Here is a 19,563-nt window from a genome sequence, read left to right on the forward strand (position 1 = left end):
CGCAAGTTGATCAGTTTCCATGCCTTAACTGCATGGTGCTGTCAGGAACCTAATTTCTGCTTTACATTACATGCCCGCCTCCCCCCAGGCTTCTTCATATAGGCCACCTGCATGGGTTGTGCTGGGACGGGATAGCTTGGTGTAGGGTTGTAGGGCACTGGCGTGTTGATAGGTGCACTCTGGAGGAGGATGTGGGTGCGTTGTGTGTGAGGTTGAAGCCGTGAGTACTTCAGCGTAGATTAATACTGCGAGTGGACATTTATTAAGAAAAAAACACATTCTGTTTTTGGATGTAAAACCAATCTGATTAACATACAATCTATTGAAGTGTTCCATTATCTGTAGCCTTCACACTGGACCTTCACCTAAATGTTACTGCCTAACCAGGCCGACAGACCTGTGTTGCTTTTCTCTTACTTATTAACACTAATAACTTTACAACCAGTCCTTTACCTCGCACTTGCCTGGGGATGTGCTTCCGTTCTTCTTCATGTTCTTATTATATACTTCCGGAACTCATTCTCTATGAGATCCAAGAATAACATGCCTATTGTATGAGAGCTGTCATATTTCAGTGGAGAATCACTCATTTCAGGAATCCTTATGAATTAACAGTTCATCCTGAAACCTAGGCTTCGGTCTTCCCAGAATGATCAGAAAGAGTTTAAAAGTAATTTCATCAGCCTAATCATTTTGTGAGATGCATGTCTACTTGTTGGCTAATGCCATTGTCCACTGAATTATGATGGACCCCTTGTGTTGTTTCCATATTATATGAAGCCTTCATTTACAGTTTTGGTCATCAGTATTTAATTCATTCTATTGATAACCACCTTGCAGCACTCTCACTGAGCAAGTTGTATTTTATGAACTTACCACGCATTTGTCAATGGAGTGTTAGGTGGCACAATCTAGAACAAGGAATTGAAAGGGCGTAGGTATTAAATATATACTAAAGTTAACCTGGTGTACCTTTAGTTTTGTTGAACAGCAGCCACGCTGGTTTATAAACCACATTGGCAAAGCCAGCAGCTCTTGCATAGGCGAGACCTATTTGCTTTGCCAATGCTTGTTTACTTCCTTGCTGTTCTCTCTACTCCCAGGCTAGTTTTTTTTTTTTTTTCAACCATAATTTCCTAATCAGAGGTATTTGCCCTCCAATTATCCGTGGTTCATTCGATTGGTGGCCTAGTCTTCCATGCTTCACTCTTCGTTTCACAAAAAAGTTATTGAGAGTGGGGGTGGAAATTAGAGGAGAAAGGACGTGTATTCCCTCTATAAAACGTTTGGTGTCCCGCATTTATTAGTAAAGGTCAAAAGTACAATTCCCATAATGAGCGCTTCCTAGATCACCCTCCCACCTCCCACTTTCATGAACCTGTGTGTCCTGTGGATCTTATTTTATCTTCTTTGGCTGCGTGGCTCATGCTCTAAAACTTTTTTTAAAATTTATTTATTAAATCCCTCTAGAACATTTTCTTCTTTGCTGCGCTGTACAACACCCGTTTGTTTGTTTGCAAGTTAATCTGATCCCCAGATAAGTACTAACTGTTGGCATTTGTTGTGATTCGTAGGTCACTAGTTGGAACGAGGGCAAGGCCAGTTCTGCTTTACATCCTTGCAAGATCGGAAGGTTGAGTAGCATTAAATTGTGTATTACAACCACCCATTATTTATAGTTCTCTGGGAGTTTAAAACTGTGGTTTGCACCACGGACGGTGCTGCTTAAGTACCGAGAGCTAGTACTTTGGTTATCTCTCACAGAGTCCCTTTGTAGCCATGCAAGGATAAAATAGCTTGAAAATTAACCTTTGGATGTTTGTTTCTGGAGCTCTGAGATTTAGCAGTCATTCAGTGCGACATGTTAGTCAGAAGTGAAGTAAACCAGAAGCTCACATTGTCTCCTTATTGTGTGCAAAATGACCTTGGAGCATAGCCCTAAGCACCTCTCTGCTTTTGACCATACAGAATTAAAGCCTAAGCCGTTCAGGCAGGTGGGTAGATGCTGTTTGCAGGTGACTGCTTGAATTGTGTCCAGGTGGCTCAATTATGTTCATACTCTTGAGGATAATAGAAGGCGTACGGCTGCATTTGAACACACAGCATCAGTGAGGTCTCTGTAGCTTTGAAGACCCCTGTCTGGGTTCCTTGGAGCTAAAGTGAGAAAAGTGAGACCTACGAATCACATTTTGCAGCGGTCCTCACTACTTATGGTGTAACAAGTCATTGTGGATCCCAGTCTAGATTGATGGAGGAAATGAGATGACATCCTGGTTTGCCAGCAGACATGAGCTGCATCAAATTTAACTTCTTATGAAGTACCAGGAGCACCACAATTTGTGACAAAGCAGAGGAATGGTAGAGTTGGCAGACCTTACCGAGAAAAAACGTGGAAGGTGTCACGTTTTGAGTCTTCCAAGAAATACACTAGGATAGTATGCACTGTAGAAAAGTAATCTGCCAGTCAGAGTTTAGCATCTGCAGTAGTATGAGTGTGACCCAATAAGCAAGTTGTGGGCACTTATCATAAGTGATGCTGTAGGAGATCACCCCTGGACTGGGATAGAGATATCAGAGGAACTAAGGTTGATGTAGTGGTATGACATGATGGCAAATCAGGAAATAATGTGAAATGGGGATCACTGGAAGATGTAAGAGGTTTCAGCCCAGTGAGGTATGTTTTTAGGCCACAGAACAGACACAGCTGGATACTAGGAAAACATATTTATCAAAACACATCTTTATTTTCTTTGCACATTAAAACATTAACTTGTCCATTAAAAAAATACAAATTTATACTCGGTCATAGAATTATTTCACAGGAGAAATATATATGCATTTGGTTGGGGAATACCCCAAAACACTGGCACTCTCCTTTGGATGCCAGTTTATCTTAAAGTGGATGAGAGCATCTTCCATGACATTTCAGTTTTTAGTTGAATCCGTGGTTTCTTCAGAAGGAATGATGTATGAAGGCACTATATGTAGTCTTGATCAAACTAAGCTGTTTCATCTAGGTCTTGCACATGCCTGTCTTGTGTTGTGAGGATTTAGAGGAGAAAGCATGATTATTAACCTACATGTACAGTTTTCCCAAAGTGTTCCCAATTCTTTCTTCACTTTTGCCATTTTACTTCACAAACAAGTCTATTAGAACTAGTTTTGTGCAAAATATTCTGTTCTGCCTGTGAAATTGGCAGCATTTTAGCCACTTCGCATAACTCTTTAACACGCAGTTGTGGCCAAGTTCCACCATTCACCTTGTGGCAGAAATTTTGTTCCGCAAGGCTCCAGATTATGTGAAGTGGCATCCTCTGCCTTGATTTAAAGTGGGGATATGCCGGCGAGCGGTCACGGGCAGAGGGCTGCCGTTTGAGTAGATTGCTGCAGTTCAAGTAGATTTTCTACACTAGCTGCAGAAAAATCAACTTGAAAAGCCGCACACTCTTGCATGATGCATAGTGCCATTCTCGCTGATTTTCAGCGTTGCTCGCTCTGCCAGCGCTAAATTGCTGCACAAGCTACATATTTTCTGTCCATTGGCAGATTTCTGCTGAATCTCAGTTTTTCTGTTACTCTGTCCCACCAAACCCTAGTCAGTTAGAACCATTCCACATTGAACTGTAGGTTAATTGGTCCTTTGTGGTTTTCTCACTACTGCATGCAGTTGTGCTTCTGAGTGAGAGAATGTTACTTTATTCACCATGCTGAATGTGGCCAATGGCCTGGGGTTCAGATATAGGGGGTTATTACAACTTTGGAGGAGGTGTTAATCCGTCCCAAAAGTGACGGTAAAGTGACAGATATACCACCAGCCGTATTACGAGTTCCATAGGATATAATGGACTCGTAATACGGCTGGTGGTATATCTGTCACTTTACCGTCACTTTTGGGACGGATTAACACCTCCTCCAAAGTTGTAATAACCCCCATAGTGTCCTTTTCATCTCCCCCAAGCGTCCTTCAGTTAGAAAACTGGCAAGGACTTTCCTGCCCATGTCAACTATAGCTGGATCTGTTTTTTTTTTTACTTTGGCATGTCATTTGCAGCAGCATCTTCCTTTTCCTCTTCCTTGCTGGTACCTGGATTCAAGAGAGCCATAGGGAGTCTATCTGGTGGAATCCTGCAGAGGCACAAAATTATAATTTTCCACGTGGCAGCTATACTTGGTGGGGGGAGGGGGGGGCATTGTACTGATTTGTGGTTGGATTGCAGAAGAGGTGCCAGAAGCTCTTACTACTTTATTTGTGTGGATGTGGTTCAGTTGTGATTTAGTTCTATGGCACTTCTACAAACAAATTGACTTTGTATGGCGTATCAAAGACTAAATTATACTGCAAAAAACAGCCTAAGCTGTGTAAAAAATGTTGACCCTAGCCCAAGGAATAATAGACTGACCAGCATTCAGAACCGAATCAAATCCATAATAATAGCTTTATTTTGTTTCTCAGCAAGTGTAAGTATAGTCTCTGGCACTAAGGGGCTAGATGTTTCCCAAACAGTGGCCAAGAACAGGAGCTTCATGTCATCGTTCCTTCTCAGAACTGTATGTTAGATAGCGAGCAAACCCTGATTATATGACCGAGGAACCCTAGTATGATACAGTGGGTGATATTTTTGTTAAGGTTAGAGGGCATAATTCAATCCACACATTTGTAAACCAGATAAAGAGGTTTCAAGATAACCTGTTTGCCTAGTTGCACCCAGTACAGTGGTTCCAACTAGCAGGCAGCAGCATTTGGCACCTACCACAGCCATTTGATTTGAAATGTGGGGAGCTCCCGAACATTAGCGTAGCCCAGTTTGGCATTGATAAAAGCACCAATGATTAATTTATTAAAAGTTTCTTCTATGAATAGTAAATAGGTTTAACTTCTTTATAAAGCAGAACTTAGAACAGCACCAATAGGCTCCCCAAAGCCAAGCTCATAGTTTATAACTACCTCCAGATTCATGCCTTTGTTGATAAATACAGTAGTGGTGCCAAAGAGTTGGGAAGTCAGGTTGGATAATCATGTCAGTTCAACAAACTCTAGCTGAAACCCACATGGAGGATCTTTGACTTGGACTCCTCTTGCTTTTCGCTGCTGAAATTCATCCAAGTAGACAAGTCATGAGTCCCATGCCATCCTTCAGGCAAATTCAATCTTGAGACCTTTGATGTGCAAATAAATCTGCTGGTCATCTGCATAAGAGTGGAACAGCATGCTTCAATGTCATAGAATATGGAAAAAGGTGTTTTATAAAGTTGTTTCGTAGGAGGGGTGTTAGCAGTGAACCCTGGGGTGAAACACAGCCAACTATATCTTCCGTATTTTAGTGTAGCCCAAGCTTTAATATATGTCTCTAATCCAGAAGAAGGGGAGACAACTTCAGCAACAGAGGTACCATTCCAAAGGGAAGAAAGATATTGAAAGAAGAGATGATGCATCTCAGGACTCTGAAAATAGATGTAACATAATGGGAGATGTGGTCTAAATACAAGTTAGAAAACTTGTTTTGATCAAGTAGTGCTAGAAGGTTCTCTGAGGTTAATTGCTCAAAAAACTTTACTGCTGGCTGAGGGTGACATAATAATAGGCTGTTGACTAGGTGGGACTGAGATTTTGCAAGAATAGCCGTTTTGACGTCTACAGAAAGGGAATTTATCCTCTATATCCTACAAGGGAAAATGTTGCCACATGTTCACCTTGTTTGTAGAAGCCTGGGCCTTATATACTATTAAAAGAGTGACATGGTTTTGGAGGCACTTGGAAAAAACAAGAGTTGCACAAAGTTTACACCAGTAAGATTGTAAATCCGTTTTTGGTAACATGAAATACCTAAGTATTGTGAGAAGATTGTAGTTGTCGAGGAGTGTGTGAAGGTTCTTTGAGAAGGTCAATACCAGCTAGTCTATCCTGGATAAACAGATTGAGTCTAACTCAGCCTTTGAGAAGCAGGTGGACACCATAGCAGATTGTAATGAATAAAGTGACACAAAGGCATCTTGTGTTCTGAGAACAGGGACAGCCTGGCCACAAGGTGACTGCAAAAGTCTTGTGAGATTGAAGATTTTGTTGTTTATCTCATGAGACTTTGGGGTGTCCAGCTAGGGGTCAGGGCACCTAGTGTATACAAAAGGCAATAAGGCAGCCTACTGTTTAGGATGTCTTTGTGAGCGCTGAAGGACTGAATTTGACAGAAATTGTGATGCTTCATTATATGTTTCATATTAAGAGTCCTTAGTGCATTGCAAAGCGTTTTATAGACGTGAGAAGGATACTTAAACAGACAATAGTTGTTGGTACGTGAAAAATGTTTACTCCTTTGACTCCCACTATGTAGCTATGCATTTGTTTGTGTGTATTTTTTAAATATACTATATTAGACTACAAAAAATTATCCCAGACAGCAGTTCTGTTCATCGAGCCGTAAACGGAGGTTGAATTGTTTAACCTAATTGATTTGGCACCAATGAAAAATCAGACACACAAAAGGCAAAGGAAGAATGCTTCCACTAAGTCCGACTACTGGAAATCTCTCAGAAAAGACCTGACTTGGCAGTTCGGGTTGAACTGTTACCACTGGAGCAGGAGCAAGACAGATTTGCATATGACTGGGTCTAATCTGGGGTGGCATTATGGGCAAAAGAACGATGGATTTGAATGCTAAGCCAAGCGATTTGCTAGTGGCTAGACCTCTTGCAAGCATCCTACCATCACCTTTTGTGTGTTTGATATACCACCCTAAGTGGCCAAAGGTATGCCCAGATGTGGGTCCCTTGCTCACAGTGCCACTGGAACAAAGCTACACCTGACTGAAGAGCCCTAATCAGGGAGAAACTGGTCTTGGGTTGCTTATGTTCCAGTTCAGAAAGGGCCTGACCTGGCAATATGGGCTGAACTCTTCCCATTGGAGCAGAACCAAGACTGATTTGCATATGGCTGGGTCTAATCTGAGGTGGCACAGTGGGCAAACAAACAATGGGTTGGAACGCTACTGGACTGATTGTTCATGGTAAGTCTTATTGCAAGCATCCACCCATCGCCTTTTGTGTGTTTGATAAGGTATGAATAATATCTTTGAAAATAAGACTGTGTAGGAACACAAGTAATATAAACAAAATAAAACTAGTTTTAGTGCAAACAGCAATGCTGTTAGTAAGCCTTACTGAAAGTGTTTTATTAAGTTGCTTATGAGTAATACGCCTCGGAGATGTCTGAATGATCGACTTGTGTTAGTATCTGTCACTGTGCTACGACAGTGCAGATATCACTTAGAAATTCCCATGTATTATTGGAGGTTTTCGAAGCAAGACAATGCTCAACTGAAATTGCCAACTATGCTTTCTTGTTGACGCTAAGGTCACCATTTCCGCTGCACAAAGACTTGCATCAAGCAGGTCATTACTTAAATTTGCCTGTGTTCGAAGTACTTACCTATTGTTTTTACTCTCCTTGTTTGAGATCTTGGACAAATCAACCCTGGCGAAGGGGCATTTGCCTTTTTTGTAAATTCAGTTTATAGAAATGCCATTAGTGTAGCACCCACAAAAAACAATTATACCACTCAGTAATATTATAACACCATCAAGGCGAGGCTTCAAAACAGTTGTTATAATTAAATTTGTTTTCATGCACATAAGGTTCAAATAGAACATAACAATCCCCAGAAGTAAACATGTGGAGCACAGGGAAGAAAGGAATATAGAAAGTAAAAAAAAAAACACCACGAACAATCTCCAAATTAGTTCCATGAGGAACCTGTTTCTGTCGTCACTACCCTCCATCCCCTACCCCAAGTCCTGCTGGATATACAATTCCCAAAGCACCAAAGTAGGGAGCCTCCTCCTGATCAGGGACACATCACAGAGTTCACTTCAAAGGAGCAGTATCTCTCCATTTCACCCTTGATGCTTGCAAAGAAGGTTTTGGTTGCCTCCATCCTGCATTGTCAACCCTACGTTTCAACAGAAATTCCAGGGATGCTGAAATGTTCGTCATTCAGCTCTTTTTTCCCCTCATAGACTAGCGAATCAGATCGAGAAGTAGAGCTCAGAACGCCTTTAGAGAGCGGTCATCTTGTTCCCACTTGGCCATGTAACTGCTACCCCAACCAGTCACTAACCACTCCCTCCTGCACCATTAGGAAATGTCGGCCGCAATTTAGCAGCCTCTAAAATGTAATTCCTAGAAATGTGATTTTCTAGATGAGATCTTAAGGTCAAGATGCTAACATAAGCAATTTAGTCTTAGAAAGGTTTTTTAGTGACTGTGCTTCAAAAATTCAAGGATAAAATACCAAATATTGCTTCCTGATGCAATTGCTTGGTTTTGTTGTTTGTGGAGGAAGGATACTGAAGTACATTTCCATCATTGTAGTTTGTTCCCCTTTTGCACAAAACTTGTAACAAAAAGAGCACTCAGCGTTTGTGTAATTATAATTCTCTACAGTCTTCTGATCAGAACGTAGCCTTTCAGCAAGAGTGTGCCTTGAGTATACATGTTAAAAGCTTATCCGAGTAGAATGCTGGCTTTTGAAAAGGTTTTTAGTGCCCTCCCAACAACGAGGGGGATGCAAACACTATGCAGTTAAACATTTATAAAACCCTTCTTCAGTGTGGATTAAAACTTGCATTACGCCAGTTCGATTAGAACAAAATAATTACTGTGGCAAGAGCATCAAAAATGCAGAGGTTTGTGCTTGTGTCCAGTCCAAGACAGGCTTGTTGCTAGGCTACTCACTCTATAATAGCATTCCAAAGCTTCAGCACTGTCCTATAAAAGGATTCCTTTCTTACTCTGAACATCTGTGGGTTAGACCTGGGTCGAAAAGTATGTCTGATGTCTGTTAAAACCTTCCATTTTGAGTATCCCATAAACATTGTAATGTTTAACATTGTACCAGCTGGTTCCCAAACAGGCAATAGTATAAATCCACACTCTCCCAACTGTGCACAATAAACTGTACCAGTGCTTAATTTGTAAAAATATAAGCACCCTCCGGTCCAAAGTATTGCTCAAAAACACGCAACCAGCGATATCCAATGTTGTGGTGCAGAATACTAAGGATGTATAGGCTTGATTCTATCTTATGCCTCTTTAATCTACCACCAGGCACTCCCTGCTGCTTTATCACACATTTGAATGCTCTTTTTCATTGCCTCGTTTTCATTTTGTCACTGTTTTTCCTGTCTTTCTGTTCCTCTCCCTCCCCCCCCTTTTGTGTTTTTGGGTCAAGTCTAACAGACACATATTGTGGGATTCTCAAGAACTTTGCGGTGTCTGCATCCCACCCGTTGCTTACCATTGTGTTGTGTTATTGTTGCTCCTGTTTTTGTTGTTGTTTCCCATTCAAGGGTTTACTTTCTTTCAGCCTGTCCATCTTGTAATTGTCTCTCTCATTAAGCATGGCCTCTTTGCCATGTCTGGACCGAGCTTCCACTTCTGTATTTGAGGGAACTACTTTTATCTTTTTGTCAGGTGTTCCATGAGAGGGCATGTGTTTTCCAGCTGCCTCCTTAATGTGCTTTTTCTTCTGCCCCTCTATGTTGCACTCTTGCTTCTCTCCCCCACCCCACTTGTGTGTTGCTCTCTCTCACCCGACTGATTCTACACCGTTCTCCATGTTGTTCGCATTGTCTCTCCCATGTGTTTTTCTCTCTGCGTGCCATGTTGCTTCACTGCCATCCCTCTCATCCATTTTGATATTTTTAAAGTGGGTTTGTGCTACATTTTAAAAAGGGCACTTCTGTACTACTTTTTATTATTTGCTGATCCATCTTGGTTTGATGACTAAAAGTTTTTAAAAAAAATGTAATTTTGTCAAAACTGCTGAGCGTGGAGCAGGTAATCCACATCAGCTCAGGAAGTGCAGGTGGGGAGGCTTCCTTCACTTGAAAGAGACAGAGGGGAAGCCTTGTCCATTCAAAGTATAGAGTAAGGAAAGACCTGAGCAACGGGAAGCCTTTTTTCTGCAGGCTCAGAATTGCCAATAGGAATCCAGCCCAGTGGGAGGGGGAGCTGGTAAGAGAACCAGTTCAGAGTGTCTTTGGAGGAGAGGACTGCTAGTTTGCCTAAACACACGTTGGCCGGCCAAACAAACTCCCTCCTAAGGCAGAAGGTCTCTGCCATCTTGGATTTCCCCTTGAATAATGCATTATAGGCCCTTTGCAGTAAAACACACATGCTGTGCTGCAGATGTGAATAGTTGTCACCTCCACCTCAGGCCGACCCAAACCCCACCTTCCCACTGTGAACTTTTCCCTCATTGGTTAGTGAGTGTCCAGGAGCTACCCACACCCACTTACTACTGAACTGTACAAAAATACCTCACCACCAGCTCCTTGGAATACATTCTTGACATACAGAAGAGCACTTGAACCTGTTGTGTGACAACATTCTGGAGACGTGAAGAGCTCAAACTGCTCTCACTTGTTCTCGAAACAAAGGAGTGGACTTCAAGGGTCAGTTAGGTGTTCTGTGTTTCTACAGGGACATCAGAATCTGCAAAAGGCCTTTTTTGGCTTGACCAATTGCAACTGGAAGAGGACTGGACCCTACTGATGACTTCTTCTGGACTGAGTCCTGAGCCCTAAGTGCTGTCCCTGAGGTCCTAAGAGCATTAATAGTTTCCAGAAGGACTGATTCTGAAATCTCTGAAAAAAATTGGACTTGTACAAATTTTGAACATCCAGACCTCTGAAGAACCAGGACCAACCACCTAAGTCAATCTCGACCAGGCATAATCTCGCTGGGCAAGAAAGTCAGATTAGTCTTTTGCTATCTGAAAATCCAGTTCAGCGGTAAGCCTAATAGACATATCCAACTTCATAGCAACCTTGATGAATTCAGCCTGCTGCCTTGCTGATCTGGAGGACTACGAGGTGCAAAACAGAATACGTTTAAAGGTAGAAATCCTGACTAGGCAAAGTCACCAAAACTATCCAGCCGGCAAAAGAACGTCATGAGTGAGAAATTCGACCTCTCCTGCTCTGGGCTTTTCACGCCACAACCAATATCTTCAGCTGGACCGCGCTCAATGCCTATTCGAGGTAATAGGGACTTTGCCGGATAGAGCTTGCTGCCTTGTCCCACTGGAGGACATTTTACTTCCATTTGAGAGACTAAACCAGAAGGTAAAATCTTTGACCAGGACGAACCTGGTGTATCCGACCCACTCTTAGTTGCTGTTTGTAAGCCTGAAATTGCACCTACATCCTGGTCAACCACGTACAGTGATTAGAGATTGGTGCTTTACTTGCTCTTGATGCTTTTTGCCCTAAATGTTTCGAAAATTCATATATCTGTTTTTTTTTTTTTTGTTGTCTTGTCATTATGTTGTCATTTTGCTTTTTACATTTTTCTCTCTTTTTATAAATTGCAGTGAGATTTTTATTGTGTTGTGTTTTTAACGTTGTACCTGTTTGGGACTTCTAAATGCTTTATACATTTTCTCCAAGTTAAGCCTGTCTGCTCTGTGCCAAAGCTACCAGGGTTTGAGCTCAGGTTTAAATTATTGAAATATTTGCCTGGACCTGACAGGTTAGTAACTTTACCACCTATGGTGGATACTATTCACCCCAGTTACTAATACACTATCGTACAAATACCTCATATTTTTTCCACACTATTAAGAACGTTGTGGTGTGTTCCCTTACCACCACTTCCGAGCATGACCCCACACTGACAGCCACATCTCTTTTAAAAACTATACTGCGAGAAACACATACTATCTATGTTTCCCTCAAAAAATGAAACCACACCTACTCAAAAGCAAATTCCGAGCTACATTAAACGTTTTCACACTAATTCTGGTAGATGAGCTAAACTCACCGAGCCCTCATCCCCACTCCCTGGTAGCAGTAATCTGTGATACCACAAAATTCTCTATCAAACCTGCAGTATGTTCACTACCTTAAACAGAGACTTGGTGACCTCTCTGCACCAAACCGAGCCAGGCTTTGTCTAGACTTAAAAAAAAAAAAGACTTTGTGAAACGGCCTCGCCGCTCTGCATTCTCAGATTGTAAAATGACAATCCATTCCCAGTCGAGCTTAGCCCCCCATCCTTCACATATTGTATTTCAGAATGGAGGACAACCCCCCTGATTTCTTCTAGTAATAGGTACTGAAGCAGAAATTAGACCTTTTGCTCCATGTGTGAAACTGTGAACTTCTACCTTCCATCACTCGCATTCCAGTCCAGGGAAGGAGACGACATTGTTAAGTGAAAACACACAATTCCGGCCCAATTCTTGTGGGTATTTGCTTCCATCATCTACCATTCCCTCTAACTGTGACAGCATCATTAATGACCTTCTCCCATGACCTGTAGAATCTGTAATGCTGAGTAAAATACCTCTGCCGAGTACAAGCTCTAGGTTCTGTAACATGCCAGCAACTGGCAACATAACTTGTAATGTCCTAAAATGTCTAGAATTGTCCCTTTTTCCTAGTGCAAGAGAAGTTTGAGTATCACTCCAATTGCAGATTAGCAACTTCAATTCAGCTAATGTTGCAGAAACTGTAGTCCGGGTTCCCACACTCATGAGTGGGTTTTGTCAACATGTTTGTTTATGCTGTTTAATTTGAATGGCCAGCAGGTGCTTAAAATAAATGTACAAATCTATGTTGTTTTTCTTCGTTTTTCAATAATTTTGTCTCTTGCCAATTTGGGCTGTTGTCGCCATCATAAAGCACCTTGGTATGCATCTGCCCGTGTGAAATAATGACAAACTAAAATTGCACATAGGTTTATCTATCAGAAAATGGAGTACAAATGGTGATAGGATGCAAACAAAAAAAGTTCTGTTTGTACTTCCAATGTGCTCAATCCCCTGTCGTGCCCCATTGTTGGTAATATTTGTGCTCCACGTGTGCTGTTTGAAAAGGCCATGTTGTCAAACTGTGTAGACTGTTTTTTTTGGGCCACATGTTCTCTTTTTCAAGCCGCCAGCTGCAACATTTTTTTTTCTTTCTTTTCCTTCAGACATCAAAACAAGAGATGGGGAACACAAGCAGTGAACGCGGTGGGATGGAGCGGCCAGGTGGGCAAAAGACCCCCCGGCGTGACAGTGGTGGTGGAGCCATAACTACAAAAGGGGATAGGCCAAAAATCCTAATGGATAGCCCCGAAGATGCCGACATGTTCCATTCTGAAGACATAAAGGTAGCAGAGTTTGTCAGCAACATTACTTTTTTTTTTTTTTTAGCACGAAGGAGTACTAAGAGATCAGATTATAGCCTTCTGTGGTTTAATGTCTTTGGCCCATAGTGGAAGTACTTTATGGTGAATTACTCTTGAAATATTGGTGGTACCAGGCCTGATTTGAGCAAACTCCAAATGAGTGCCCTTTGTTGTTAATCTCCAGATTATATGCCTGTTCCAATGCATTGTATTTGAACACTTGTTTTCCAACACTATACATTTCCTCCATATATTTGAAGAGGTGCTGCAGTTGTGTTTCTTTATTTCTCTTATCTGAAGTAGCTTCAGTGCTGAGGGCTCGGGCAAAGAATGTTGAAAAATAAAACAAAGGAAAGAAAAGGCAGGGACACGTCTGCTTTGTCAAAAACTGATTATATTGAATGCCTGGATTAACAGATATACCTTTGAGAGGTAGCATACACATTGAAAGCGAGGCCTTTACATACCACCTTGTTTTTATTGTTTTCTGGGCACATTATGGCTTCTGACGGCTTCCCTATTGTTAACGGTTGATAGCCTTGTGACATTGAAGTAGACACTGTAATTGTAAAAAACAATAACAATATTTGCAAAAAAAACTGAAAAAATGCAAGTTTTGATACCCTTTATGAACATTAGGTGGTTTTGATGATTCGAACAGAAGAAGGAAAATTGTTCTCATGAATGGTAGTTTTCTGCTAGTCCGCAGTACTGATCATTTTCTGTGAATGACCCACTTGTTAAAAAGTAATAATTTTCTGTACTCTGTGATTATGTTTGCTTTCCAGCTGAAAGAGTGTCAGAGAAGCTAATTCATATAGGAGAAGAGTTTTGAATGACCTGCCATACTAAATGGCCTTTTAAACCCACCTTAAATGGAGCCGTCGGGCAACCTTAAATGGAGCATTTGACCTGCCTTAAATGGGCTTTAGACTTCCCTCATCCTTTTTAGTCTCGCCAATGCACAGCTTCTGTGAGTTTGCAGTACATTACATATACATGGAGTGGACCTTATGGCAGCCCCTTGCTCTTGTTGTTATTTGTGTTGATCTCAGTACATCTCAGAAGACCTGTCTGCTTGGAGGTCGGAAAATGTAAGTCACATTCAGGGACAGATGACATGTGTGTGCGCCTCACTGGTTGTACCATAAACATTTGAAATGGACTCTGTCTTTAAAGTGGCCATCCAGTGAACATTAAAGAGCAGTTCCCTTACCGCGATCTGCATTACGAACAATCACCAACAATAAGCATTCTTCTTTAGGTTTTGAGATTAATTGTGACCTTCATTGATTGGCCTCTTCAATTACAAGAAATTTAAAATCAGCGCAGAGTGTGTAAGGTGATGTTGTGGAAGAGAAGGGTAGGCATCCACTGGCCTATGCTATGACTAAATTGCTCCTCTGGCATTTAACCTGTTGAATAGGACTATTTCTGTTCTCCTACGTTACAAGGAAAGTACTTAGAATTTGCCCTAGACTATAAGGCAGTTGTTTCTGTAGAAATCAGAGTTGGGAGTTATTTGTATAATGGCAAAGGCAGATATGTCTAGCATTTGCTAGTTACCTCTGACCTATAATAGTCACCCACACCCTAAGCTGCCCTTAATTCTACATCAAATTCATCTGATTTGTGCAGAAATGTCAGTATTTGAGTAGAACTGGACTACTTTAAGAAAATAGTTATCTAATAATGTTTCCTACTAGTGATCCTCATCAGTTACACTGAAGGTATTATGAGTAAAGATGACCTTTGTTTTATTTATTTTTTATTTTACAGCAAATTTTTAGCTCCTTCCCATGAAACCTGTTCAGTCAGTCCTTTATTTAAATACAAAACCTCTTTGAGTTATTGTTTTCTTGCATAAAGACGTAAAGATAAATGCATAATGAATCCTTCATTCATAAAAATTGTTGGTGGATTCTAGCCACCTACAGATAAGGATGAATACCTGGCTTGGCAGCACGATATGGAAGTGAATGACAAAACTCCCACTCAAGCACGTCCGACAGTCTTCCGTTGGACAGGTGGAGGCAAGGAGATTTATCTTTCTGGATCTTTCAACAACTGGAGCAAAATCCCTCTCATACGAAGGTAAGATATTCTTGCTCCGATAAACATAAGACATCTGCTCTTAACACGGTTATATATGGAGAGTTGTTTATTTATGCACTGACTGTGCTGCACCATGTCCAGTCTGTCCATTGTCTCTTCCTGTCCATTGTCTCTTCCTGTCCATTGTCTCTTCCTGCGCATGCTTTGATAATCACTGATTTGCATATCTTCATAATGTATAATATATCCTGAATCAAGATGTCCTCTCCTCTTTTGTCCACCCCCTCCTCACAAACTCTGCCAGCTTGTGCAGGTTTTGAATGCTGTGGGCAGAATTAAATTATTCAAATTATATGTAAAATACATTTATATACCGAAAAAGAGAAAAGGAAATCTAATAAGAATTTGAAGAAATTAATAAGTAAGAAAAGAACATTTAAATTGGAGGGGAGGTACTGCTAGAGAGTAAGTGATGTAAATAAAGATTTTGAGAAGAACAAAAGTGGAAGCTAGAGGAGACACAAAGGAGGAACAGAAAGACTATTGCGAATTGTAAAATGATGCGTTTGGTGGTAATGGCGGTTTGGACAGAGTTTAGGTGTCACATGCTACTTGTTCAATAAACAGGGCAGTCGTGGCCAGTGTGTGGAAACTCCGCAGTAAAGAGTGAGTTGACACTAAAGGACGTATTCGAACTCCACAGTTTGTATAGGACAGTATGATGAAGTGTGTGTGTGTGGGAGGTGGGGGGGCTCTGCATCCCTTTTGTCAGTTAACAGAGTCCAAGGTAGACAGATCACATTCACAAAAGTACCTCTGAGTCTTTCCCAGGGCTTTAGTATTAGTTGCATGCATTGAGGCATTGGGCTAAAGATCATAAATGGATTTATTTGCTCAGTAAATAAACCTTACCAGATCTCAGTGGGATGAGAAGGTATTTGGAAGACTACTTGAGAAGCTTGAAAAGAGCATGGGGTTTGATTAGAATGTAATGTTTGTGTACACAGCCTTACTGTTTGGTCTGGAGACAATGAAGATTGCTCCAAAAGGATTGTGAATGTTTCCTTTATCAGTCTCATTTCTTCTTTTCTTAAGCCAAAATAACTTTGTGGCTATCTTGGATCTGCCAGAGGGGGAGCACCAGTACAAGTTTTATGTGGATGGCCAATGGACACATGATCCTGCCGAGGTACTACTTCTATTAAACCTTTTGCTGTACTATTCCACTTTTTCATTGTGGTGCAACTTGTGGGCATCCCCTTTTTTATTGCTGTCCCTAGTTGTTTCTGATTTCATGCTACAAGGCACTGCAGATCTCTCTCCTTGTTTTTGATGTGCCCATTCTCTTGGCCTCACATTCATGCTAAAATGAACCTTGTCCATCTCAGCACTCCTAATATGTTATTCTTTAATTTCTTTTCAGCCAGTAGTAACAAGTCAACTGGGCACTGTGAACAACGTCATTCAAGTGAAGAAAACCGACTTTGAAGTGTTCGATGCTTTAATGGTAGATTCACAAAAGGGCTCTGACCTATCAGGTAAGAACATTTTCTGTTTTCAAGTTTGTTTGAAAATGATCTTTTGATCAGGGGTATGCATGATTTCTATTGGATGGACATTTATCTTCTACAAAGAGTTGGCCCCATTGCTTGGTAGAACTTATTTTACTGTGTGTAAATAGACTGTGCTTCAGATTTTTTTGTTATACAAATACGATAACTATCTGACTGCCTTCTTTTAAGTTGTTTTTACACAACCGGTTGAATCTAACTCTGCAGAGTGTGTTTTGCAGCGACTTTTATGTGGTTTGGTTGTTTCAGGTTTGACTTGGTGTGACCCCAAACTGGTGGATGTCCATTGGAGACACAATGAATTTACTTTGGCTTGATGTTCATAATCAGTTGAGAGTTATCTTTTGCTTTTGGTTGTATCTGAATGAATTGTGTCTGTTTTGCATGGTGTGTTGGAGGTGTGGGCTGCCTGACCCTATGGGTGGTTTGGATGAACCTCTGGTTCTGATTACGTACTTATGGAACTCATCAGGGTTTGAGATTTTTGCTGCTGAAGGCTTGGTCCTGCTTGATCCTGCGACCTTGTGATCGGTGTCTTAGATTGTATTGGTGTTTGCCATGTGACCACGTTACGTTTTTGTTTAATTATTTACTACGAAGGAAAATAAGTCTGAGACTCCACACGGTAGTTCACATTCCTGCGGCATAGTCTTGTCCTTTGCTTTGTATTGGTGATCGAGCAGAAAAGATCTGTGCTGATTATGACTGATATGTTGTTTTGCTTTCACTAATGACAGAGTTGAAAACAATCTCTGGAATGCGCTTCTTAGTTTAAAGAAGACATTTATTATTATTTCACCAGGAGGTTCCTGAGAGAAGAGATTAGTAGGTTGGAGGCACACGATTAAAAAATAGTCACAGCAATGAAAGGATCAAAGTGATTCTCAATTGCAATGTACAAAGCAAATATATGTGATTATATTATAGCATAATTTCAAAGCAAAGAATAAAAGTCCAAATTCATCACCGTAGTAGGGCCCACCAAATGCTTCATCTTTCTCATGCCAGCAAGAAGAATAACTCCTGTTCAACTGCGAGAAAGAGATTTTCCACCCCCACGGGACACGTCAGACAGCTGGCGCCCGTTCCTGACTGAAGTCTCGGAATTCCACGCTACTGAACAGAGTCATCTTTTTTTATATCTTTGAATAGAGAACTTTCTAGAAAGCCCTCCCTCTTGGAGGAGAATTATAAAAAAAATGCTGGCTACTGTAGGTCAGAGTTGGAAGAAACAAGTGTCAAAAGCTGGCTAGGCTTTCAAGGCTGTCTCTCCCAAGGCTGACTAAAGAAAAAACACAAAATATGCGCTCCCTTATCATGCTAGGGTTTGGTGGGAGAAAAACACAAGCTTAGTTTACCATGTGGAAAAACACAGCTCATCTGCAATGTCTAACTCCACGATAAAGCCGATAGGCAGTTAAACTGAATACAAAATGTCTAATGCCACGTTAAAGCCAATAGGCAGCTAAACTGAATACAGAATGTAATGTGCTACTGGTGAACATTGAACAACTAATACGCGCAGTGGTGAAACACAATTATTTTCATAACATATTTTTGTCTTTGTTTCTGTGTAAATGTGCCCATTTTGATAATGCTGTTGTAGTGGGATGGCTGTCTCACTACTGTTGTAGTGGATAGCCAAGTTTGTCTTAGCTGGAGGGATTGGCGAGGCTGCAGAGGTTTCTGAGTTATCCCTCAAAACCATACATCATCTTCTTACCGTGATTCTGTACATTTTTGTTTAAGCATATTTTCACCTTGAATAACTCACAATTTCAGGCTCTATCTTGCCTCCTATCATTACTGCTGTTTTGTTACTGAGACTATGGGGGTCATTATGAACCCTGGCGGTTCAGACCGCCATGGCGGCGGTGGCAAAGACCGCCACTGGCACGGCGGTCTGAACTGCCATATATTGTTCACAGTGAGGGCTGCCTGTGGTGGCCCTCCTCCACCGCCAGGCTGCCGCCGACAGCGCTGCCCTTCGGATAGTGATCCCTTTTCCTCAAGCCTTTCCCTGGCGGGGTCACACACCAGGGAAAGGCTGGTGGAAGGGGTGCTCTGGGGCCCCCCTGGCGGCCCCTGCACTGCCCATGTACTTGGCATGGGCAGTGCAGCAGCCCCCGTGCAGTGCCCTGTCGCACAGGTCACTGCCCGATTTACGGGCAGTGATCTGCGCGACAGGTGCTGCTGGAGCCATTTGGAGCCGCTGTCAATGTTACGGCCCTTTTCCCTGCTGGGCCGGCGGGCAAAAGCACTGTTTCCGCCCGCCAGCCCAGCGGGGAAAACATTACACGGCCGGCAGGGGGGTAGTCGCGTTGGCAGTCTTCTGTTGACCGCCAGCGCTACCACCGAGATCATAATGGGGCCCTATATTTTATGCTGTTAAATCGATGTTGCCATTGTGGGCCGGATTCAGAGTTGACACATGGATGCCCTGTCACAAACTTGATGGATATCTTATCCACCTTTAGGTTTTGCCTGCGCAGCGCTTGCACTGTGCTTGTGAAATCTATTGTACTTAATATAAATCTTAAAAGGGACTTATGTCCTGTCTTCGCTTTTCACTGGCTTGTGTGCTTGCTACTTTCTTTTCTCCCATTTCTATTGGCTGTAGCATTCTGTTATGTTTGGGCATTTTATATAGAGCGCAACTGTTAGAAATGGGGTTTTTGGTTGGCAGTCAGGTTGCCCTCTGTCCAAGCAAGAACCCTCACTCTAGTCAGGGTAAGTCGCACACAATCCAAAATCAGCCTGTGCTCA

General features: G+C 41.8%; 1 protein-coding gene across 1 annotated transcript in view; it reads left to right on the top strand.

Moving 5' to 3' along the window:
- PRKAB1 (protein kinase AMP-activated non-catalytic subunit beta 1) overlaps positions 1–19,563 on the top strand; it is an 80,503-nt gene that overhangs the window by 21,651 nt on the left and 39,289 nt on the right. Inside the window, exons 2-5 of the mRNA XM_069215032.1 lie at positions 12,974–13,153; positions 15,099–15,265; positions 16,322–16,415; positions 16,650–16,764. Coding sequence (XP_069071133.1) covers positions 12,989–13,153; positions 15,099–15,265; positions 16,322–16,415; positions 16,650–16,764 — 541 coding nt within the window. The 5' untranslated portion in view covers positions 12,974–12,988. The remainder of the gene's footprint in view (positions 1–12,973; positions 13,154–15,098; positions 15,266–16,321; positions 16,416–16,649; positions 16,765–19,563) is intronic.

Source organism: Pleurodeles waltl, chromosome 11 (genome assembly GCF_031143425.1).
Source record: "Pleurodeles waltl isolate 20211129_DDA chromosome 11, aPleWal1.hap1.20221129, whole genome shotgun sequence".
Classification (NCBI taxonomy): Eukaryota; Metazoa; Chordata; class Amphibia; order Caudata; family Salamandridae; genus Pleurodeles; species Pleurodeles waltl.